Source organism: Rhinatrema bivittatum, chromosome 5 (genome assembly GCF_901001135.1).
Source record: "Rhinatrema bivittatum chromosome 5, aRhiBiv1.1, whole genome shotgun sequence".
NCBI lineage: Eukaryota > Metazoa > Chordata > Amphibia > Gymnophiona > Rhinatrematidae > Rhinatrema > Rhinatrema bivittatum.
Genome location: NC_042619.1, coordinates 334,119,870 through 334,143,275, shown reverse-complemented (window position 1 = coordinate 334,143,275; position 23,406 = coordinate 334,119,870). Strand labels below are relative to the sequence as shown.

The following is a 23,406-nucleotide window of genomic DNA, read 5'->3' as shown; positions in this document are numbered from 1 at the left end:
GTATAAAAGTTTATTTTATTTTATTTATTTAGTGATTTTTGCATACCAGCATTCATGTTGATACATATCACGTCGGTTTACAGCATAAATCAAATGTTGGTTACTACATTTGTGTATAAAAGAAGGGTAACTAAAAGTAGTATAAAAGTGGTTTAAAATAAAATAAAAATAAATAAATAAGTATTTATGGCACACTGACCCATAAGCCTCGGTACTAGCTCATTTAACCCCTTGCTGACCTAGTGCACACCATCAATGTCACACTGCCCATTTACTGGGTGTAACTGTCAAACACCAACCACTAGATTATAAGTGAGAAAACTATGGCCCCCAGAGTCAGGTCTCAGCATGCTGTGGCTAATACCTGTCACTTCTGGCTGAAAGTGACATTTGTCAGTTCAGTAGTGATATCGCCAACAGCCTGTTGGACGTCCAGAAAAATCTCCACTTCCCTCCAACCCTTATTAGCCCCACCTCCAAGACTAGGCCTGCCAGTGTGGCCCTCAGGCCGAAACGTTTGCCCATCCCTGCACTAGACCAAGATGCTTGTGCCAACTATTTTAACCCAGTAACTCATGGTAAGATTTCCAAATTACACACCACCACATAGCACCTGTGTACACTATGCACTAACCTGTTCAACATAGATGCTAACAAAGAGTCTCTCTTCACCAAATACAGTGAAACTGGGCCATTGCGCCCCACTGCGCACACTAAATTCGGGCAACTGTGCTAGTCTAACCCTATTTCAGGGCTCCCGAGCTATGTTGACCCCAACACAGGCAACTACTCTGTTCATTCAACCAAAGCAGAGCACCTATGTTATATATCCTGCAATTGAGGGCACCTGTGCCACAGAGTCAACAGCAGGGCACATATGCCACTCTGTCAGGCACAGTATTGCATCCCTGCTACACCAGTAAGTCAGGGCAGTTGTACCACACTGTTCTGTAATTAACGATCCTGGCTCATGCTGTCATGTACTATTTATTTATTTAGATTTACTAATCGTCTTATCACGGTATACAACTCAAGGCAATTTACAAAGCATAATAAAAATTCATACAATTAAAACATCCTTACATGAACAATAAGATATAAAAACCTCCACCTTGTACTGATCACTATCAACTTCCTCTTCAACATCAAACAAATTAAAAATACAGCATTGCAATCTCCACCCCATAAACTACAGCCCCCCCCCCCCCCCCCTTGGATCTTTTACCCAAGAAGGGGTCTTCCATATTCTCCTCTTTTCATATTACAAAAAAAAAAAATTCATACAGACACCCACATGTGCCCGTATGACATAGTGAGGGCAAAGGTAGCGCCGGCGCCATTTTGAAGATTGGCAATACGGCCCGCGTGCAGGAGGTCGCTCCCGGACCCCCGCTGGACTTTTGGCAAGTCTTGTGGGGGTCAGGAGGCCCCCCCCAAGCTGGCCAAAAGTCCCTGGGGGTCCAGCGGGGGTCCGGGGGCGATCTCCTGCACGCGTGACGTCGGGAGCCAGGAACCAAAATGGCGCCGGCGCTACCTTTGCCCTGTCTGATGAGTTAGCATTTCTTCCGGTCGTTCTGTGGAGGGGATAGATCAGGTAGCGGGTTTGAGGTGCTGGAGAATAGAGGACAATCTGTCAAAAGAACTCTCAAACCTCGACTTATCCAATCCCAATTCAGCTGTTCTCTCTTGGCACAACATTATGGAAACAGTAGCAAACAAATTATGCCCCGCAGTCTCCAAAATTATAAATCCAGAAAAAAAAGGAAACCAACCCTGGTTCTCTACGGAGCTCAAGCGGATGAAACAAGTCCTTCGACACAAAGAAAACAGTTGGCGCAAAGCCCCCAACCCCTCTACACTATCGACCTACAAAGGAACCTTACATCACTACAGGACCTCTATTCTAAAGTCAAAGAGAGAATAATACGCCAACAAAATACACGATCTTCAATATGATGCCAAGGCGCTGTTCTCTTATGTGGCTCAAATTACTAAGTCATCCCCATTAACGATACCAGATGATCAGGCACAATCTAAGGCCAACGAACTTGCATCATTCTTTCAACAGAAGATTTCAAACACGCTAGCACTTCTACCAACCAATACTACCCCATGCCCTACATTCTCTAACACTCACTCCTGCACGGGAGTTAAACTCAACAACTTCGAATTAACATCCTCAAAGGAGATAGAAGCCCTCCTCAAGAGACAGAAACCCTCTAGTCACCCAGATGACAACATACCATCTAAACTTCTGCTACTGATTCCTAACAGTATCTCGGGTCCCCTTGCGAATATTATAAACTGCTCTTTAGCCCAAGGGTTGTACCCAGACAGCCTTAAAACTGCCTCTCTGAAACCCCTCCTTAAGAAGCACAATTTAGACCCCAAAGAACTCTCCAACTTCCGCCCCATCTCGAAGTTCCCTTTCCTCGCCAAATTAACAGAGAAATTGGTGAATTCTCAGCTTTCCGAATTCCTAGAAGAACACAACATCCTATACCCATCCCAATACGGATTCCGCAAATCTCGCAGTACTGAAACTCTTCTCATATCACTAACAGACCATATAATCATGGGATTAGACAAGGGCTACTCCTTTCTCCTGGTACTCCTAGACATTTCAGCGGCATTCGACACCGTCAACCACTCCATCCTCCTCAATCGCCTAGCTGACATAGGGATAGCTGGTTTAGCCCTTAGCTGGTTCACGTCATTTCTATATAACAGAAGCTTCAAAGTTAAAATCAATGATAAAGAATCGCCTTTGACCAGATCCTCACTTGGTGTTCCCCAAGGATCCTCGTTATCACCCACACTCTTTAACATTTACCTCCTCCCCCTCTGCCAGCTTCTAACAGACCTCAACCTAATTCATTACCTGTATGCAGATGACGTGCAGATTCTGATTCCTATAACAGAATCCATCACTAAATCTCTCACGCACTGGAACAAATGCCTAGAATCAATCACCAGTCTTCTCAACAGTCTTAATCTGGTACTTAATGCATCAAAGACCGAACTCCTCCTCATCTCCCCCAACCAAGACAACTCACTCCCTCAGACAATCCACAATATCCAACTCACACATACCCATGTGAGAGACCTCGGAGTCCTACTCGATAATCGCCTAAACCTCAAGAAAATGATCAACACCACAACCAAAGACTGTTTCTATAGACTCCAGGCTCAAACCTTTAGTATTCTTCCACGACTTTAGGACAGTTCTGCAAGCGGTGCTATTTTCCAAAATAGATTACTGCAGCGCCCTACTCATGGGTCTACCCAACTCCTCCACCAAGCCACTACAGTTGATACAGAATACTGCGGCAAGACTCCTAACCAGCACCAAACGTGGCGAACACATCTCACCCATACTCCGTAACTTACATTGGCTTCCAGTGAACTTCAGAATCCTCCACAAATCACTCACCATAATCCACAAATCCATTTACAGTCACCTTCATCTGGACCTGGAATACCCTCTCAAACTCCATACCTCCAATCGACCAACAAGAGAACTATACAAAGGAATCCTACAAGCACCGCCTTCCAAAGCAACACGCCTCATCTCGACCAAAGACCGATCCTTCTCTACAGCAGGCCCAGCTGCCTGGAACAACATACCTCCAGACCTTAGGCTGGAACCCTGCCTCCTAACATTCAGGAAAAAACTGAAGACATGGCTTTTCCGCCAAGCATTCTCAGATCCCCCGGATACACACTAGACGACCGAACATCATCTTGTACTATGAATCTTGAACTATGAATCACTGTACCTCCTCCTGCACTTAATAAGACCCTTTATCATATTGTTTACACTTCTGGTTTACTGCGTTCCTATGTCCTTTCCTTCCAACAGTATATAGCTCCAAGTTTACCAACCTTGTTAAATGTAACTTTATTCTTCCGGTTTTTACTATTTTTTACTATTTTTACTGTTTTTTGTTACTATTACCCTGTTCGATGTAAACCGATCTGATATGGTCTTCCAGCCATGAAGGTCGGTATAGAAAAGCGTTAAATAAATAAAATAAATAAGAGCAAAGGGCCACCGGCGCCATTTCTCAACGCAGCCGTGGCCAGAGAGCTAGAGATCGCGTCGGGACCCCCCCAGTGGACCCCAGGTAATTTAAAACATTTTGGGGGGGTTCGGGAGGGTGGGGGATTTGTTTTAAAGGTTCGGGGTGGGTTTTAGGTTTTTTTGGTGTGCCGGTTTTCCCGCGCCCTATTTAACAATACAATACAAATGCCCCTGACGATAAATCGGGGGCATTTGTATTGTATCGTGCACTCTAACGATTTTGGACGATTTTAAAATTATCTGACGATAATTTTAATCGTTCAAAAACGATTCACATCCCTATGCGTTATATGCTGCTTTTGTTAGGTTATATGCCATAGAACCTTTTTAAGATAGGAGACATAAATATAAATGAAATAAGATAAGGGGAAAAAAAACACAGGTAAGTGAAAATTCCTGGCATCTTAGCCCAAATTGAGACCAGTTTCAATTGAAAGGAAAATTGGTTCTTACCTGCTAATTTTCGTTCCTGCAGTACCATGGATCAATCCAGACTCCTGGGTTCATTTCTCCCAGCCAACAGATGGAGACAGAGAAAAAGCTTCGCTGACACTGTATCATAATGCCCAGTGCCCCTTGCAGTTCCTCAGTATAGATGTCTATCAAAGCAGAACTTAGCATAAAACTTCTAACAATCAAACAAAAACCAAAAACACGGAATGCATCAGAGAACACCCTCACAGCTGAGTGGATGTCTCTCCCCTAAAGAAACTCCTCATTAAGTGGGCGAGCTCTGGACTGATCCATGGTACTACAGGAACGAATCAGTCCAGACTCCTGGGATGTACCAAAGCCCATATCTAGGATGGGACCTGGAGAGTCCAGCTCGCAGAACACTCTCGCCAAAAGAAGGGGTTGCCGGATCCCTCACATCAAGGTGATAGTGCCTTGAAAAAGTATGCAAGACTTCCAAGTCGCAGCCCTGCACATTTCCTGTGGAGAAACAAGTTGTGATCCCGCCCAAGAAGTCACTTGTGAACGTGTGGAATGAGCATGCAACCCTTCTGGAACTGGACGATCCCATGTGATATACGCAGAAGACATGGCTTCCTTCAACCAACGTGCAATAGAGGCTTTAGAAGCCTTGGAACCTTTGTTCGCACCACTCCACAGCACAAAGAGGTGATCATACCTCCTAAAGTTATTCGTGACCTCGAAATAACGCAACAGCGTTCTCTGTACATCCAAACGTCTGAGATCCCTCACCTGAGAATCAGACGCCGAAAAGGCAGAAAAGGCCGGAAGCTCCACCAACTGATTGACATGAAATGCTGAGACCACCTTCAGTAAAAAGAAAGGTACTGGCCGTAAAGAAACTCCGGAATCTGAAATCTGAAGGAAGGGATCCCGGCAAGATAGATCCTGCAACTCAGAGATCCTTCTAGTTGAACAAATGGCCACCAGACAAACCACCTTAAGTGTTAAATCCTTCAACGTAGCCCTCCGGAACAGCTCGAAAGGAACTTCACACAAACTTCTAAGGACGAGATTAAGATTCCAGGATGGACAGGACTTCTGAACCGGAGGACGTAAATTCATCGTCCCTCTCAGAAACCGAACCACTTCCGGATGAGCAGCAATAGCGGAACCATCAACCTTGCCAGGGAGAGAGCCCAGTTCTGACACCTGCACCTTAAACGAATTGAAAGACAAGCCCTTGGCAAAGCCATCCTGCAAAAAGGATAGAATTTCAGGGATTAAGACCCTGAGTGGACGAATGCCCCTGACGGAACACCAGGACTCAAAAATTTTCCATTCCCGAACGTAAGACAGGTTAGTAGACTTCCTTCTAGACTGTAACAAAGTAGTGACTTCCGAGTCTGGATAACCTTTCCTTCTCAAAAACCTCCTCTCAAAAGCCATGCCGCTAGATAAAAGCGAGCAGCCTGGTCAAAAAATATGGGACCCTGTCGAAGAAGTCACATCAGGTGGTCGAAGCAAAGAGGCCCGACCATCGCCAGGTTGACCAGATCCACAAACCACGGGTGCTGAGGCCACTCTGGAGCCACCAGAATCACCTCGCCACAATGCTTCTCTATGCGACACAGAACCTTGCCCACCAGCAGCCAAGGGGGAAAAACAAAGTAGAAACCCCTGAGGCCATGGCAGAACTAGAGCGTTGACCCCTTCGGCCCGTGCTGCCTTCGGCGACTGAATGAAATGCCTTGGCATTCCGAGGAGTCGCCATTAGGTCCACATGAGGAGCTCCCCAATGATCTCAAATCAACTGCATGGCTGTCTCTAACAATTCCCACTCACCCGGATCCAAGCAAGTCCAGCTCAAGAAGTCCACTTGAACATTCTCTACCCCGGCGATGTGGGATGCCACTAATTGCTCCAGTTGTTACTCCGCCCAGAGCACCAACTTTTGCACCTCCAGAGCCACCACATGACTCTTGGTTCTGCCCTGTCAACTGATATATGCAACTGTTGTTGCATTGTCCGACAGCACTCGTACTGGTCGATTCCGTAGCAGAGGAAGAAACTCCTTCAAGGCCAAGCGAACCGCCCTGGTCTCTAGCTGGTTGATAGACCACGCAGACTATTTCCTGGACCAGGACCCCTGAACTGAATGAGACCAACAAACTGCTCCCCATCCAGAGAGACTGGCATCGGTAGTGACCACCATCCAATCCGGAACTTCGAGCTCCACTCCACAAATGAGATTGGAAGTCTGAAGCCACCACGACAGACTCTCTCTCGAGAAGCCCTTGAGAGGCAACCGCAGATGATACTCCTCTGACACTGGCTTCTGTAGCGGTTTCATATGGGAAAACACCCATGGAACAAAGTCTAGCGTAGAAGCCATCGAGCCGAGAATCTGAAAGTAGTCCCAGACCTTGGGCATGCGCAACTGCAAGAAACATCGAATCTGCGTCTGAAGTTTCAGGACTCGATCTTAAGAGAGGAACACCCTGCCTACCAGAGTGTCGAACTGGGCCCCTATATACTCCAAAGTTTGCATCAGCGACAACTGACTCTTGGCATAAATCACCACCCAACTGAGAGACTGTAGAACTTCGAGCATTCGATGAACCGATTTGCAGCACAGAAACTCTGAGTTGGCCCTGATCAGCCAATCGTCCAAATATGGGTGCACTAGAATACTCTCCTTTTGAAGGAATGCTGTCACCACCACCATTACCTTGGTGAAAGTCTGCGGAGCTGTGGTGAGACCAAACGGAAGGGCCTGAAACTGAAAATGTTGTCCCAGAATCATGAAGCGAAGAAGCCACTGAGAGTCCTGATGGATGGGAATATACAGATAAGCCTCCATGAGATCTAGGGAAGCTAGGAACTCTCCTTTGTGCACCGCCGCTATGACTGGCCTGAGGGTCTCCATCCTGAAGCGTGGCACCTTGAGCGCTGCATTGACCTTCTTTAAATCGAGTATTGGCCGGAACGAGCCCTCCTTTTTGGGGACCAGAAAATAAATGGAATATCTCCCCTGCAGAGCTCTGTCTGGGGAACCGGCACCACAGCATCTAAGCGACATAGGTGATCTAGAGTCACTTGAACTGCAGACTTCTTGTCCGGGTAGCCGCATGGGGAAATCAGAAAAAGCTCTCACACGGGACGAGCAAATTCTAAAGTGTAGCCATTTCTTACCACGCTGAGAACCCACTGGTCCTGAGTGATCTTGGCCCACTCATCGTAAAACTGCCGCAACTGACCTCCTATAGTAGGAACAACGGAGTGGATCAGCCTCACATCATTAGGAAGACTTGACTCCTGCTGAAGAGCTCCCAGGGGAACCCCTGAAAGACCTCTGGGCTTCACGAAAGGACTGCCCCCATGCCTGCCCACGCGAAAAAAATTGCCTCTGAGGCTCTGACACCCTACGCGTAGGCCGCATCCTTCTGTCGGACCGAAAATGAGACCTTGATTGAAAAAACCTCTTAGCCTTAGGCTTATCCTCGGGCAACCTGAGGACCATATTGTCTCCAAGAGACTGCATCAACTGCTCGAGATCCTCCCCAAATAAGAACTTACCTTTAAAAGGCAAGGAAGCCAATTGCGCTTTAGAGGAAACATCTACCACCCAATTGCAGAGCCAGAGCAATCGTCTGGCGGCCACTGCTGATGCCATAACCCTGGAGGAGGTATGCACCAAATCATATAGGGCATCTGCCCCGTAAGCCACAGCTGCTTCCACTCTCTCAGATGTGTCCACGTCCGCACTCGACTGTGATAAATTCCCCTGAAGCTGTGGTACCCATCGAAGACAAGCACGCTGCAAGAAACTGGAACAAACAACCGCAAGCAAACCCAGAGATGCCACCACAAAAATCCTTTTAAGGTGCAACTCCATCTTACGATCTTGCACATCCTTCAACGCGGCTGAACCAATCACCGGAATCGTGGTTCGTTTAGTCACAGCTGAAACTGCTGTGTCTACCCTGGGGAGAGAAAAAAGTTACAAATCCTGTTCTGGTAGAGGATAGCTTCCCCATGGACCTGCCAACCTTCAAACCAGAATCAGGGGTCCCCCATTCCGCTTCCACTAGCTTCCTAACCGACGTGATATGGAAAAGTCGTAGAACCTCGCATACCATCCAGGACCGGATCCTCTCCCTCCAAATCCTGGTCCTTCTGTGGCATTTTCACACCAAGGACCTGAAATGCCAAAGGGAGCAAAACATCCAGCTCTTCCCTTTTAAAAAGGCATACCACCTTAGGGTCCTCCAATTTATGAATAGAAGACACCGAGTCCTCCCCTTGACCCAAATCCCTGGTCGCCGGCTGAACCGGACCCACCGGAGCACCCTAGCCAGACACAGACCCTGTGCCCTCAGGGCCCATGCTTGCCTCTTCCGGTTCAACCCCCACATTTGAATCCCCCAGCGGAAGATGAAACGAATCCTGCGCTAAGAGAACTCTCCTACCGGGCATGGTAGACTGACTGGGACCACCCAAAGGTCCCTCAGTGGGTTGACCTAGCGGGGGCTGTGGCTGGATAACCACCCAAGTCACCTTCTGTCTAGCTAAATAAGCATCATGTAAGTAACAAAACAAAATCTGAGGAAAACAGCCTCCCTGCACCAACCCCTGCAGGACCCGGCTGTAAAACGAGCTTTCCTCCCCCTCTAAGCCTCCCTGTCTGTTCCCCAACTCCAAACGGGCCAGAGACAAACATGGGGGGCCCTCTCTCACCCTCTCCAGTGATGCGGGAACTGCCGTGAAAAAATCCAAAACGGCCACCATTCCCACGCCGGACGGGTGAGGGAGATCAGAAGCCCCAGAACATCCACTCGCAGCCGGTCCTAAGATGGCCAAAACACGGCACTGCTTAGCGGGAGGAGGACCGACCGAGGAGCCTTCCCCATCATCGGCACAACCTGCGCACAGCCCCGAATGGTTGAGGTGCAACTAAATCGAGCCGCACGAGCGGCATGGCCTGCCGCGAGCCATCAAGGAAGGGGAAGACACCCGCGGGACAAAAGGAACCTACCCATCCAAAAACCGATGCCCCCAAAGTCTGCTAGACCATCAGAGAAAACTCTTACCTGAGGGGAGGAAGCTGCCTACAGAGCAGAGCTGTGCTCCGGTGCAAACACCCCATCTTTTTTTTTTTAAAACAACTTTACCTCAAAGAGACAAACTGCCCTTAAAAAGACAGGCAAAGTCTCAAAGGGGCTAAAAATCATGAAAAACAGGAGCCTGCAGTCGCCTCAGTGGCCTCGTGAAGGGGAGGGATCTGGACAACCAGATTTACACCCCACGGGTGCACAGACCAAGAACACACAAGGGCACCAACCCCCGGCTTGGCCCCCTCAACTGGACAGGGCAAAACACAAAAGGATTCTTAAAAACCAAAAGAAATCCTGGGAGGAAGGCTCAAAAGAAAAAAAGTAGCTGTAAAAATGTAGCAAACTGCAGAACTGCAGGATTCATACCCTCTGCTGGAGACAGAGGAATACTGAGGAACTGCAGAGGGCACTGGGGGTTATGATACAGTGTCAGCAAAGCTTTTTCTCTGTCTCCATCTGCTGGCAGGGGGGAATGAACCTAGGAGTCTGGACTGATCCTGGTACGTATAGGGAACTGGAAATTCAAAGGAGCAGAAGGAAATTTCTGGGTCAGAAAAGAAAAGTATGTGGTTCATACTGAGACCATTTGTCCGGCTAATTTAGGGACGGAGCTGACAATACCATGGTTTTTAAACTTACTGCTGTGTTGAGGAGCTCAGACTTATCCAGGTATGATTTTAGCTGGCTAAAACTTACATGGATGAATTGGGGGCATTTCAGGGTGGGCCAAACCTATTCAGAGTTATTCGGGTAAGTTATTGGGCTAAGTTCTGACGGTGCCGTGAGGCAGTCCTAAGCATAAGAAGATAAGGAGTGCCATGCTGGGTCAGCCCAAAGCTCATCCAGCCCAGCATCCTGTCGCCGACAGTGGCCAATCTGGGTCTGTCTGATCCCAGAAAGAAGATCCGTTTCTTATTGCTCTCTCCCAGGGATAGCAATGGCTCTCTCTAGTCTGTCTAGCTAATAACTGTATACAGATTTTTCCTCCAGGAACTTATCCAAACCTCTTTTAAACCCCGCTATGCTAGGTGACTGGATCTCATCCTCTGACAACAGAGGATGAGATCCAGTCACCTAGCATAGCGGACCGATTGTGTGCTGAGTGAAAAAAATACCTTCTCTGAATGTTAACATCTGCTTTTGATACTTTCATGGAGTGTCCCCTTGCTTTAGTATTATTTGAAAAGGTAAATAACCATCCATTAATTATAATTTTCTCTCCACTCACGGTTTCATAAGCCTCGGTCATATCCCTTCTGTTGTCTCTTCTCCAAGCCAAAGAACTCTAACTTGTTTGGCCCTATTCATAACAGAGCTGTTCCGTCTCCTTTACCATTTTTCTTGTCCTTCTCTGTACTTTTTCTAATTTTACTATGCCATTTTTGAGATGGGACTGACCAGAGCAGCACATAACATTCAAGGTGCAGTCACAGAATGGATCAACAACATAAGATCATAAACCTTTAGGGATGTGCAGCAGGGATGGATACGTTCGATTCGGTATTCGTATTCGTCGGGTCCCAAATCAGTTACATCCGTTTTCGGGGGACCCCTATTCATCCATTAGTTACGTATGGTATTCATTTCCCATTAAAGTTAAAAAAAACCCCCATCCCAACCCTTTAAATTTAATTAACTACAACCCCCTCACCGATAGCCTTTGTCCTTACTATGTCACAGGGTAGCCCCTGTGACATAGTAAGGACAAAGGCTATCGGTGCCATTTTGAATACCGGCAGCTGACGGCCCAAGTACTGGAGAATGCTCCAGGACCCCCGCTGGACCACCAGGGACTTTTGGCAAGTCTTGGGGGGGGGGGTCAGGAGGGTGGGGGTTTTATTCGTTAGTGATACGTTGCATTCGTGGGGGTTTACCATACGTTTCAGAACCCCATGAATGCAAGGAATAAGGACCTATACGTTGCGGATTGCGCATTCGTTCAAAACGAATGCACATCCCTATAAACCCTACCATACTGGGTCAGACCAAGGGTCCATCAAGCCCAGTATCCTGTTTCCAACAGTGGCCAATCCAAGTTACAAGTACCTGGCAGGATCCCAAGGGATAGATAGATTCCAAGCTGCTTATTCCAGGGATAAGAAGTGGATTTCTGCAACTCCACCTTAATAATGTTTATGGACTTTTCCTCCAGGAACTTGCCCAAACCTTTTTTAAACGCAGTTACACTATCAGCTATCACTATATCCTCTGTAACAAATTCTAGACCTTAATTATGCATTGAATAAAAAAACATTTTCTTTTATTAGTTTTAAATGTACAACTTAGTAACTTCATTGTGTATCCCCTAGTCTTTGTACTTTTTGAAAGTGTAAATACCTTTTACTCGTTCTACTCCTTTCGTTATTTTATAGACCTCTATCTCCCCTCAGCAGTTTCTTCTCCAAGCTGAAGAGTCCTAACCTCTTTAGCCTTTCCTCATAAGGGAATTGTTTCATTCCCTTTATCATTTTGATCACCCTTTTCTGTACCTTTTCTAATTCTGCTATACAGAAGCATTATGAAATTCTCCATTTTATTTTCCATTTTTCTCCAAATAACCCCTTAACATTCTATTTGGTTTTTGACCACCAGTGCACACTGAGATGAGCATTTCAACGAATTGTTCACAAGGCCTCTGAGGTCTTTTTCAGGGTGGTGATTTTCAATAAGGAACCCAGCATTGTGTACTTGTAGTTGGGATTACTTTTTCCTATATGCATCACTTTATACTTGTCCACATTAAATTTCTTTTTATTTATCCTTGACACACTGCTAAATATCCAGTTTAAGTTATCCGGACTGCCCGCAGATCAATATTGACCTCTATGTTCCCTCTTTTTACTCCCCCTCATTCAACCTTAAATCAGAAATCATGATGTGTATTCCCCTCACTTTAATTCTTCTCAACTAGCTTTCATCAGGCAGTCATCATATGCATCCCTTCTCCTTGCAACTCCTCTACTGGCTCTCATTACAGAGCTATAATGTTCATCCCTGCTCGTTACTCCTCATGCACTCTCAGCAGGAAAGCATCATGTGTGACCCCCTCTCTATTCCTCATATGACTTTTCAGGGGGATGCCATGCATGGTCCCTCCTCTCGTTCCTTCCCACCGTGCAGTGACTGTTCTCCCCCCTCCGAAGAAAGAGAAGTCCCTGACCAAGATTACAGTAAACAAGGTGCTATTCAAAGACTTCTTCTACATTACCTGAAGTGTTGGGGAAAATGCCGCCAGAAACTGCAAACTTTCACTCAACTTCGCCTAAATGACAAAAGAGAAACTGTTACTGTAAACTTGTGGGACAAACAGACAGAAACACATTATATAAGGGCCCTGGTGAGAGTCCACCTTCCCAGGATAAACAGCCAATAACTTGTTTTATCAGGACCCGATAAAGAAGAGGAAAAATTCATATAAAAGAAATCCTGAAAGAAACCTTTTCAGCAGAATCCACTACAATAACATTGCTAGAGACTTAAAAGATTGGGGGCATGGGCCCATAGATCCTTTCATTCTCCCCCCACCCAGGGTTGCCAAATTTCCATAGTCCAAGCCTTGACACCTGAGGACTGGGGAGAGGAGAGATACTTGACCCTCCCCTCATTTCCATACATTTCCATAAATGTGCCACCACTGCCTCTGAACCTGGCTTCTAGCTCTCTCGTCCCTCTGTTCTTTCTATTCTAATATCCCCAGGACAGAAATGATAGACAATAAACCAATGGATCAACAGAACCAACAGAGCTATCAATGATGAGTGATTCACTCATAAATATATTTGAAATACCACAGGAATGACAGAGCATAATCTTCATAGATGCATGCATTCCATTAATTGTGTATCTACAATTGTATTATGAATGCATTGATCGATTCCTAATGTTATGGAAATATCATAAGTGCATCATTAATCCACACTCTTTACTGATCTCCTCTCAAGGAGCACTCACAGCTGGCTGAGGGACCCAGCTACAGCACAGCACCTAACTACTTACATTCAAGCCTTTGGGTTGTAGTACAGTAGAGATTTAAAAATTGTGCTGCCATTAATTTGATGCTGACAAATTGGCAATGAATCCTCTGAAAAAAAGTGAATTACAATTACCATAAAGTAAACCTTCCATACCAATATACCACTAACTGCCAGCACTCAAATATTTTATTTTTATACCATTTGATCTGAGATATCACATCTGTTTACATTCAGGTACTGTAGGTATTTCCCTATCCCCAGAGGGCTTACAATCTAACTTTTGTACCTGAGGCAATGGGAGGGTAAAGTGACTTGCCCAAGGTCACAAGGAGCAACAGCGAGACTCAGTGGGTTTGTAGCCCACTGCTCTAACCACTAGGCTATTCCTCCTCCCTAACAACCCTACCTATGGAAAGGCAACATGGCAATTATCACCTATCAGGAAAATAGAACAAGCCAAGCTGCTACTGATCTCTACACAGAAACTACACACTAGTAAAATACCCAACAAAACACAGACTAAAGAAACCATAAAACAGAAATAGAAATATGTAGACAAACTCAACTTGAAACTGCAACAAGCCAGACTCTGTATGCAGTGTAGCATTGGAAAAACACAAACATCATCATTCCACATAAAACATCAAAAATAAGACCATGAAATATAAAACATCATAATAAAACCATACTGAAATTGTTGCGCTGGAGGTGGACCCTTGGCCTGGTGAAGAATTGGTACGGCCCTCTGGTCGGACCCAGAAAGTGCCTGCCACCAGGAGGCGGAGCACAGGAGGAGACAGAGGCTAGCTGGAGCTTCGCCAGTAGCAACCTGGGGTTTCTGCAGGTTGAGCACTTGGGTACCTGGGCCGCCTGGTCTTAGATGGGCCTCGCAGGGTCTCCTAGAGAGGAAGAGCAGGGGAGTGCCCACCATGAACAAGGGTGCACGGTCAATGTCCAAGCAAGAATGTCCAGAGGTCGCAGGAGGCCAGAATAGAATGTCCGAGTGGATAGCGAGGATCAAGGCCAGAATATCAGTCCAGAATGGTCAGCCGAAGCAGAGGTCAGTACCAGTAGTCAGTCCAGGCGTAGTCAGTGGACAGGGAGAGGTCGGTTCCAGGAAGCGGTCAGACGTGGTTAGTGGACAGGCAGAGGTCGGTTCCAGGCAGCAGTCAGAAGAGGTCAAAAGCAAGCAAAGGTCAGTACCATGAGATCAGTCCAAAGGGTACTACCAGGAATGGAGAGACGAAGGAACAGGAGACGCTGGAACAGGAGACGCTGGAACACGGTAAACTAAGAACACCAAGATGTTTGACCCTATTGCCAAGGAGTGGAACAAGAAGCAGGGCCTCGCCTTAAGTATCCGGCCTAGGTGACGTCATCAGGAGGTGCCCCTACAAGTTAAAGGGCTGCAGGTCACCACGCGCGCGCCTAGGGGCGGGGCAGAGGACGCTGTGAGGCTCCGCTGTGAGGCCTGCATGGGAGACTGTGAGCGGGGAAGCCGGGACGCCGCGAACTGGCTGTGGCTACCGAGGAGGAGAGCCCAGAGCTCGTGGATGGGAGAGCGAGGTGAGCAGGGCCAGCTGCGGAGCGGTCGCGGCCAGGATGCGCAACAGAAATAAAGAATAAACATTTCAAAACAGCTGGCAAAAAGAATATCCAATAATTAAAAACATATAAAAAAAATGTCCCCAACAAAATATTTCAAAACAGACACAACAAATAACACCCAAAAATCGGGCCGATACAGTAAAGTCCGCGGGAGAGCACACAGGCCACTCTCCTGTGCGCAGGATTCAGTATTCAAATTAGGGTCGGCGGTAAAAAGAGGCGCTAGGGACACTAGCGCGTCCCTAGCGCCTCTTTTTGGACAGGAGCGGCAGCTGTCAGCGGGTTTGACAGCCAACGCTCAATTTTGCCGGCGTTGATTCTCAAACCCGCTGACAGCCAAGGGTTCGGAAACTGGATGCCGGCAAAATTGAGCTACCGGTTTTCGAGCCGCGGGCCAACTTCACATTTTTTTTATTTTTAACTTTTTGTAACTTTCGGGACCTCCAACAACTTAATATCGCCATGATATTAAGTCGGAGGGTGCACAGAAAAGCTTTTCTGTGCACTTTCCCGGTGCCCGGAGAAATTAGCGCCTACCTTTGGGTAGGCGCTAATTTCTGAAAGTAAAATGTGCGGCTTGGCTGCATATTTTCCTTTCTGAATTGTGCGGGAATACCTAATAGGGCCATCAACATGCATTTGCATGTTGCGGGCACTATTAGGTTCGGGGGGGTTGGATACGCGTTTTCGACCCCTTACTGAATAAGGGGTAATGCTAGTGCGCCAAATGTGCGTCCAATCGCGGGTTAACAGTGTACTGTATTGGCCTGTATGAAACCAAATAAGGATTAAAAAATCGCTTGCTCATACCTAGGAACTTTTGATTTCCAGTCATCCTGATATTGTCATGGATTAGTCGGGGAAGGGAGCACACAAACTTTCTTCTCTCTCTCACATACACACACTCTCCAACACACACACACTTGCAAGCTCTTTAACGTATGCTCTCCTAAACACAAACACATATACACTTGCTCCTTCACATGCTTTCTCACATACACATTCTCTCTTTCTCTCCCTGGAACATACAGGCAACAGCAGCGTCCTCCTAGGACTCAAGCAGTGTCTCTCACACACACACATATACACTTGTTTTCTCTCATGCGCTCATACACTCATGCGCACGCTCTCTCTCTCTCAAACACACACACACACACTCTTTGTCTCTCTCATGTGCACGCACATGCTTTATGAATCTCACATACACACATGCTCTCTCTCTCTCACACACACATACACACATGCTCTGTCTCTCACATATACACACACACATGCTACCTCTCTCACACAGACACATGCTATCACACACTATTACAGGCCCTGGAGTTGGGGAAATCCACCTGGGGAGCAGCACGGGACTGCAGGGCAAGAGTCAGTACAAGACAAGGGCCAATCTTCTGTCTAGCCAGCCTCTTCCCCCACAGGTTGAGCCCTTGGGTTCTGGGAGCCAGTAGATCTCTGTGGCAGCAGTGTATCATAGTGGTGAGTCTACACAGACAGGAACACGAGTAGGTATGGCAAGGCAGGCAAGGCCAGATAGACAAAACTTGGAAGGCAGGAGAAGATAGACAGATAGGACAAGGCAGACAAGCTTGGCTGGCAGGACAGGCAAGACTAGATACTAAGCAGAACCTGGAACTAGACAAGGCAAAGTTAAGGTGAGGCAAGGACAGGACTCTGGTACAGGCAGGATGGGAGAGGATACTGGAACAGACAGGACAAGACCAGCAAGGCCGACTAGGGCAGGAGTAAATATGGCAGACAAGGGAAACACCAAAGAACACAGAAGCCCAAAGGCAGCATGGCTTGGAACAGACAGAATATGCCTGAAGACCCCCAGGCAGGATACAAGAGAGAATAGGCCCTAAGGCCTCAAGGCAAAGCTAGAAGGCCCATAGGCCACATGGCAAGGCAAGGCAAAGAGCTAGAATGCCGGTAGGCCACAAGGCAAAGCAATAACAAGGGACAGAGCCAGAAGTGACACCATGAGACGACAAGGAACTTCTGGCCAGGCAGGTTTACATAGGGCTGAGGCTGAGACATGGCAAGGGCAGAGAGGAGGAGGAGCTTGGCAAAGCTAGAGGTGAAGCTTACTGAGAGCCTCTGCTGGTGGGTAGACATCATTGCAGGAGTTCAGAAGGTAGGATAAGGCTGCTTAGCAAGTGAAATCCTAACACACACACACACACATAATTACATACATACATGCTCTCTTTTTCTCTCTCTCTCACACACACACACACACTCCTGCTCTCTCTCATACACACGCACACATGTATATTCATGCTGTCTCTTACACACACTCACACATATCCATTTAAGCTGTCTCACAAGCACACATACACACTCATGCTCTCTCATATACATACATACATACTTATGCTCTCTATCTCACACATGCATACTCATGCTCTGTTTCTCTCAACACATACACACATGCACATATGCTGTCTCTCACACACACACACACACACACTTACAAATGCTTTCTCTCTTTCTCTAGAGGGTGCAGGGTGCAGACAGGAGCAACTTTCTTTCTTCAGCCCTGCGGACTGGCTGACATAGCGGTCTCTTCTTTGGGCCCAGGGGGCCCAGCTGACATAATAGTAACCTCCTCCTTGGGCATGTGGGCCCAGCCAACACTGCAGTCACCTAAGGGTGTGTGGGCCCGGCAGACAGAGCAGCCTCCCCCTCCTCCTTGGACCACATGGGTCCAGCTGATACAGCTGCACTGCAGCCTCCTCCTTAGCAGGAATTAAGACCGAGGCTTGGGACACTGAGATTTGGACTAAGTCATTAGCACCATGGGCCTGGTGCTAATGATGCCCCTGATCAACTATAAACTATAGTCTGAACGTACAAAAGTTAGAGATGGGCTAAAATTCCAGTGAACTATTTATCAGTTGTGATGCATTTCATTGGCTGAACAAATAAAGCTTTAACAGATGTCAGATGAGCAAAACAGCAACAATTTCACCATGTCTTTCTACACAATTTTCCTGTATGATGTTTTTTTCCGTGGAATTCTTTCTTTACAAAAGTTGCAGGAACTACTTGAGCATAAGATGTGCTATTTCAAAACTGTGTAAGTATGACCAGTTAATATAGGTGTTAAGGGGTTAAGCTGAACATGCAGCAGCAGCCAAATGTAATGGCATGCGGTGACATTTATAGTTGGGAATTCAGTCTCACTTCCTCAGCCCCCTTTCCACTTCTTCCATTACTCCACTCCCGAGTCACCAACAATCTTGTTCTCTCCATTCCCTCTATCCTCCCATACCCCCCCCCCCCCCAACCCTTCAGCAGTCTCGTGCCTTCTATCCCCTTTCCCCGACATACAAAAGACAGTTGGAACCTATATGGCATTAGGCTTTTTGTAATATGCATTGGGTGTGGGCTTGGCCCTCAGAAAACCATGAACAAACAATTACAATATAGTAAACCTATCATATCGAAACTGCACTAACTGCCAGCACTTGACCAGTAAAAAACCTTACATATAAAAAGACAACAAAGCAAATACTATATCAGGCCCTAAAACATTAATGCACCACCTATTAGGTAAACAGAACAAGCCTAAAAAAACCTGCAAAATAAATACAGTTACCTAAAAATATTATACAAGAGCTTTTGAAACTACATAGGCCCCCTTCTTCAGATGTCAGATTAGAGATATTCACATCTAAGGATGGGTCCTATATTGTCTCAATAACTCACGTATAGTATTTTGGGATAATACTATGTAGTTCCAATAAAAGCTATCACAGCCTGCCATGAATACAGTTTACCCCAAGAGACAAATCTGCCAAATCAAAACAACACTAACTCCCAGGACTCAAACATCAACCACCCCACCCAAGAAAAAGCACCACTGCAAGTATTACATCAATAAAACATTTAAAAACAGCAGACATATCAAACAACTTCTAACAATTAAAACTAATAGGGATTAAAAAAAATCCTCTGCTCTCCATACCAGGGAACTTACACACACTCTTAACTCACATATATATTCAGTGGCTCTTTCTTCTTCACACACACACATTCACACAGACACTCTCTCACACTCAGTGGTTTCTCTCACCCTCCCACAGACAAAGCCGCTCTCTCACACTCAATGGCCCTCTGTCCCTCACACATACAAAGGCAGTTTCTCAAACTCAGTGGCTGTCTGTCCCTCACACATATACAAAGAACTCTCACACTCGGTGTTCTTTCTTCTTCACACACATACATACAAAGGCACGCTTTCACACTCAGTGGCTCTCTCCCCTTCTTATACACATGCACAGGCAATCTCACACTCAGTAGCTCTCTTGCCCTCACATACACACAGGCACTCTCTCACACTCAGTGGCTCTCTCTCCCTCACAGACACACACACACATACACACACACACACACACACACACTCAGTAGCTCCCTCTCCCTCCCATACCCCATCCAGCTACTCTCTCACACTCAGTGGCTCTCTCATCTCCCCCCCCCCCAGACATTCTCACACTCAGTGAATCTCTCTCCCTCACAAACACACACACATACATACAAAGGCAGTCTCTCATACTCAGTGGTTCTTTCTCCTCCCACACACATACACATATACTCAGGCACTCTCTTACATTGGGGCCGATGCAATAAAATCATGTAGAAAGCAGGTGCTGAACAGTCAGCCCCCAAGGCGCCATGCAATATTTAAATTAGGGGAGTCGCGTTAGCAAGGTTTTCCTTACTGCCATACACTGGTCACGAAAACCGCCACCGGGTTTATTGGCGTCAGTTTTCGTGACTGCCGTGCGCTGGTCATGAAAACCGACGCCGAGTTTATCGGCGTCTGTTTCCCTTACTGGCAGATAGCCACGAAAACTGACACCAATAAACCCGGTGGCGGTTTTCGTGACTGGCGTATGGCAGTAAGGAAAACCAACGCAGAGTTTATCGGCATTGGTTTTCCTTACCAGTGGATGGCAGTCACAAAAATTGACACCGGGTTTATCGGCGTTGGTTTTCGTGACTCGGCTGTCCGAGTCACGAAAACTGACGCTGATAAACTCGTTGTCGGTTTTCATAATGGGGCACATTTTTTTTTTACTTTTGTTTCTTTTATTTTTCATCCTACTTAATAACACAATGATATTAAGTAGGAGGCAGTACAGAAAAGCAATTTTTCTGCTTTTCTGTACTTTTTTTTGATGTGCACAGCTATTAACGCCTGCTCCAAGCAGGCGTTAATAGATGACAGTTAAATGTGTGTCCGAGACGCACATTTTTTTTTTTTGCATAGGAAGTGAATGCCTAATAGCCTCATTCACATGCATTTGCATGTGATGAGCACTATTAGATTCACTCCATGTTGGACGCGTATTGAATATCGGATTACAAGGCAAAACATTAAACTGGTTCAGTTCATATCTAAAAAACAGGTTTTTCCAAGTTCAGATCAATAACACATTATCAGAAAAAATAAATCTCAAAACAGGAGTTCTGCAGGGATCAGCCCTGTCTGCAACCCTTTTTAACATATACATGCTGCCATTATGCCACTTACTGGCAGGACTAGGAATTATGATATCAAAAATACTGGTACATCAGGTATGTCTTAAATCAAAGGTTATTTTAGCCAAATATATGTAGGCCCCTTACTTCGAGGGTCTGTATTGTGTAACAGACTCTACTATTGTACAGGGTCACCTTACTTTAATTTTAATATTCCCTCATCCATCCTATCCTTTTTTGGTATAATTTTTTCTTTATAATAAAATCAAATCAATAATTGACTGTCAAACAATCTTCATAATTCAGTAATTGACTGTCAAACGACATAAGAGATACAAATACTCATCTACTCCAGTTTCTGGTAGTTCACCCGTCTGGTTGTTAACCCGACACAGCTGTGTTTCAGACCTCGACGTCCTTCTTCAGGGGGTATCCTTTGGTATCTCCTTATACGAATGTTGTCACGGAGCCTTCTTTAATTTATTGGCTTACTTCTTCTTTTTAATTCCACGACAGCCCCGTTGGGCTGCATCTGCTCTTAAGATGCCAACCCCCTCCAGTGATCGCTATATACCTGTCGTTTGACAGTCAATTACTGAATTATGAAGATTGTTTGACAGTCAATTATTGATTTGATTTTATTATAAAGAAAAAATTATACCAAAAAAGGATAGGATGGATGAGGGAATATTAAAATTAAAGTAAGGTGACCCTGTACAATAGTAGAGTCTGTTACACAATACAGACCCTCGAAGTAAGGGGCCTACATATATTTGGCTAAAATAACCTTTGATTTAAGACATACCTGATGTACCAGTATTTTTGATATCGTTGTTTGACAGTTCGGTACACTGGAATACAGTGGTTTTGGGTAAATAGGTTGTGAAGGACTGGGAATTATACATTACATTTATGTTGACGATATTCAACTAATTCTACCTATAGATGACACAATAGAGAAAATATTAAATCTAGCTAACATGTACCTAAGCATTATAAAACAACTACTAACCCAAATGGAACTTGTAATTAGTATTGATAAAACAGAATTTCTACACCTAGAATGGAAAAATACTGAAATCAGCCAAACTTCAATAATCCTCAAAGACAACCAGAAAATTGAACTAACTGGAAAAGTACGTAACCTTGGAATAATAATGGACCCCTAAATCAATCTAAAACAGCACATATCACTAAAAGTAAAAGAAGGATATGCAAAACTCATGGTACTCAGAAAACTAAAACCACTACTAACTCAAAATGACTTCCGAACAATTCTACAGGCACTAATCTCCAGCACGGATTACTGTAATGCCCTTCTGCTAGGACTACCAAATATAACACTAAGACCACTTCAAATACTTCAGAACACAGCAGCTAGAATACTAACCAGAAAAAGAAGGAGGGACCATATAACTGACACCCTAGCGGAACTACATTGGTTACCAATTGAACACAGAATTAAATACAAAACCCTATGTACCATCCATAAACTAATTCATGATGAGAAATCAGACTGACTAAACACAGCGTTACGGGTACACGTCCCACACAGAAACCTTCGCTCAGCAAATAAAGCACTCCTAACCATTTCTTCAGTAAAAACAGCAAGACTAACCCAAGTGAGGGAAAGGGCCTTATTATTAGCAGGTCCCACAATATGGAACATAATGCCTCCAGAGATCAGATCACAAAGTGACCTCAAGGCATTTAAGAAAAGTTTAAAAACATGGCTTTTTAAACAAGCATTTTACAAAGAGACGAGAGAATAGGAATTATTCTGGAATAGGCAGATAAGCACCGACACACAGTACTTAGGACGATACAGTAGAGTAGTCTATGAACTCTACATCACAGTAAGCATATTGATAACACTACGTATGATAAATTTACCCGTGAAAGTACCTTTGGTACACTTAGTCATGACTTACCTCTCTAAAAATTATTTTGTCTAATGATATATTGTAACTGAACCTTTGACGGCACCTGTTAGAATGTACTATAGTACACTTTGACCTACATTAAATATGTGCGTACATGTAAACTGTTGCGATGGTATATAACTTAGCGACGGTATAGAAAAGATTTTAAATAAATAAATAATAAATAAATAAAATATGCGCTAATCCCCTTATTGCATTAGGGGATTGGTTAGCGCCTATTCTACCCGCATCCTACTGCAGGTTAACAATGCTCTCGGCTGAGCGCACCGTATTGCATCGGCCCCATTCAGTGGCTGTTTCCACACATACTCAGACATTTTCTCACATTCAATGGCTCTGTCTCCCTCACACACACATAGACACTCTCTCATAGTGTCCCTCTTTCCCTCTCACACGCAAAAAGGCACTCTTATACTCTGGCTTTTACACAAATAGGCACTCTCTCACACAAAAAAGGCACTCTTTCACATTCAGTGGCTCTTTCTCCCTCACACAGACACACATATACTCAGGCAATCTCTCACATTCAGTGGCTCTCTGCACACACACAAACACAGGACTGGCACTCACATTCACTGGCGCTCTGCGCGCACACACACACACACACTAGTACTCTCACATTCACTGGCTCTCTTTCACTCACACACATACTCAGGCACTCTCACATTCAGTGGCTCTCTGCACAAACACACAATTTCTGGCTTGCTTGCTCTCAGACACCCTCATGCTCTCTTTCACTCACTCACTCACTCACACAGCTTCAGGGCCTTCCC

The 23,406-nt window shown here is 45.5% G+C and overlaps 1 protein-coding gene across 1 annotated transcript in view; it reads right to left on the bottom strand.

The window, feature by feature from the left end:
* Positions 1-23,406, bottom strand: part of PROM2 (prominin 2) — a 281,934-nt gene that overhangs the window by 104,071 nt on the left and 154,457 nt on the right. Inside the window, exon 8 of the mRNA XM_029604437.1 lies at positions 12,824-12,877. Coding sequence (XP_029460297.1) covers positions 12,824-12,877 — 54 coding nt within the window. The remainder of the gene's footprint in view (positions 1-12,823; positions 12,878-23,406) is intronic.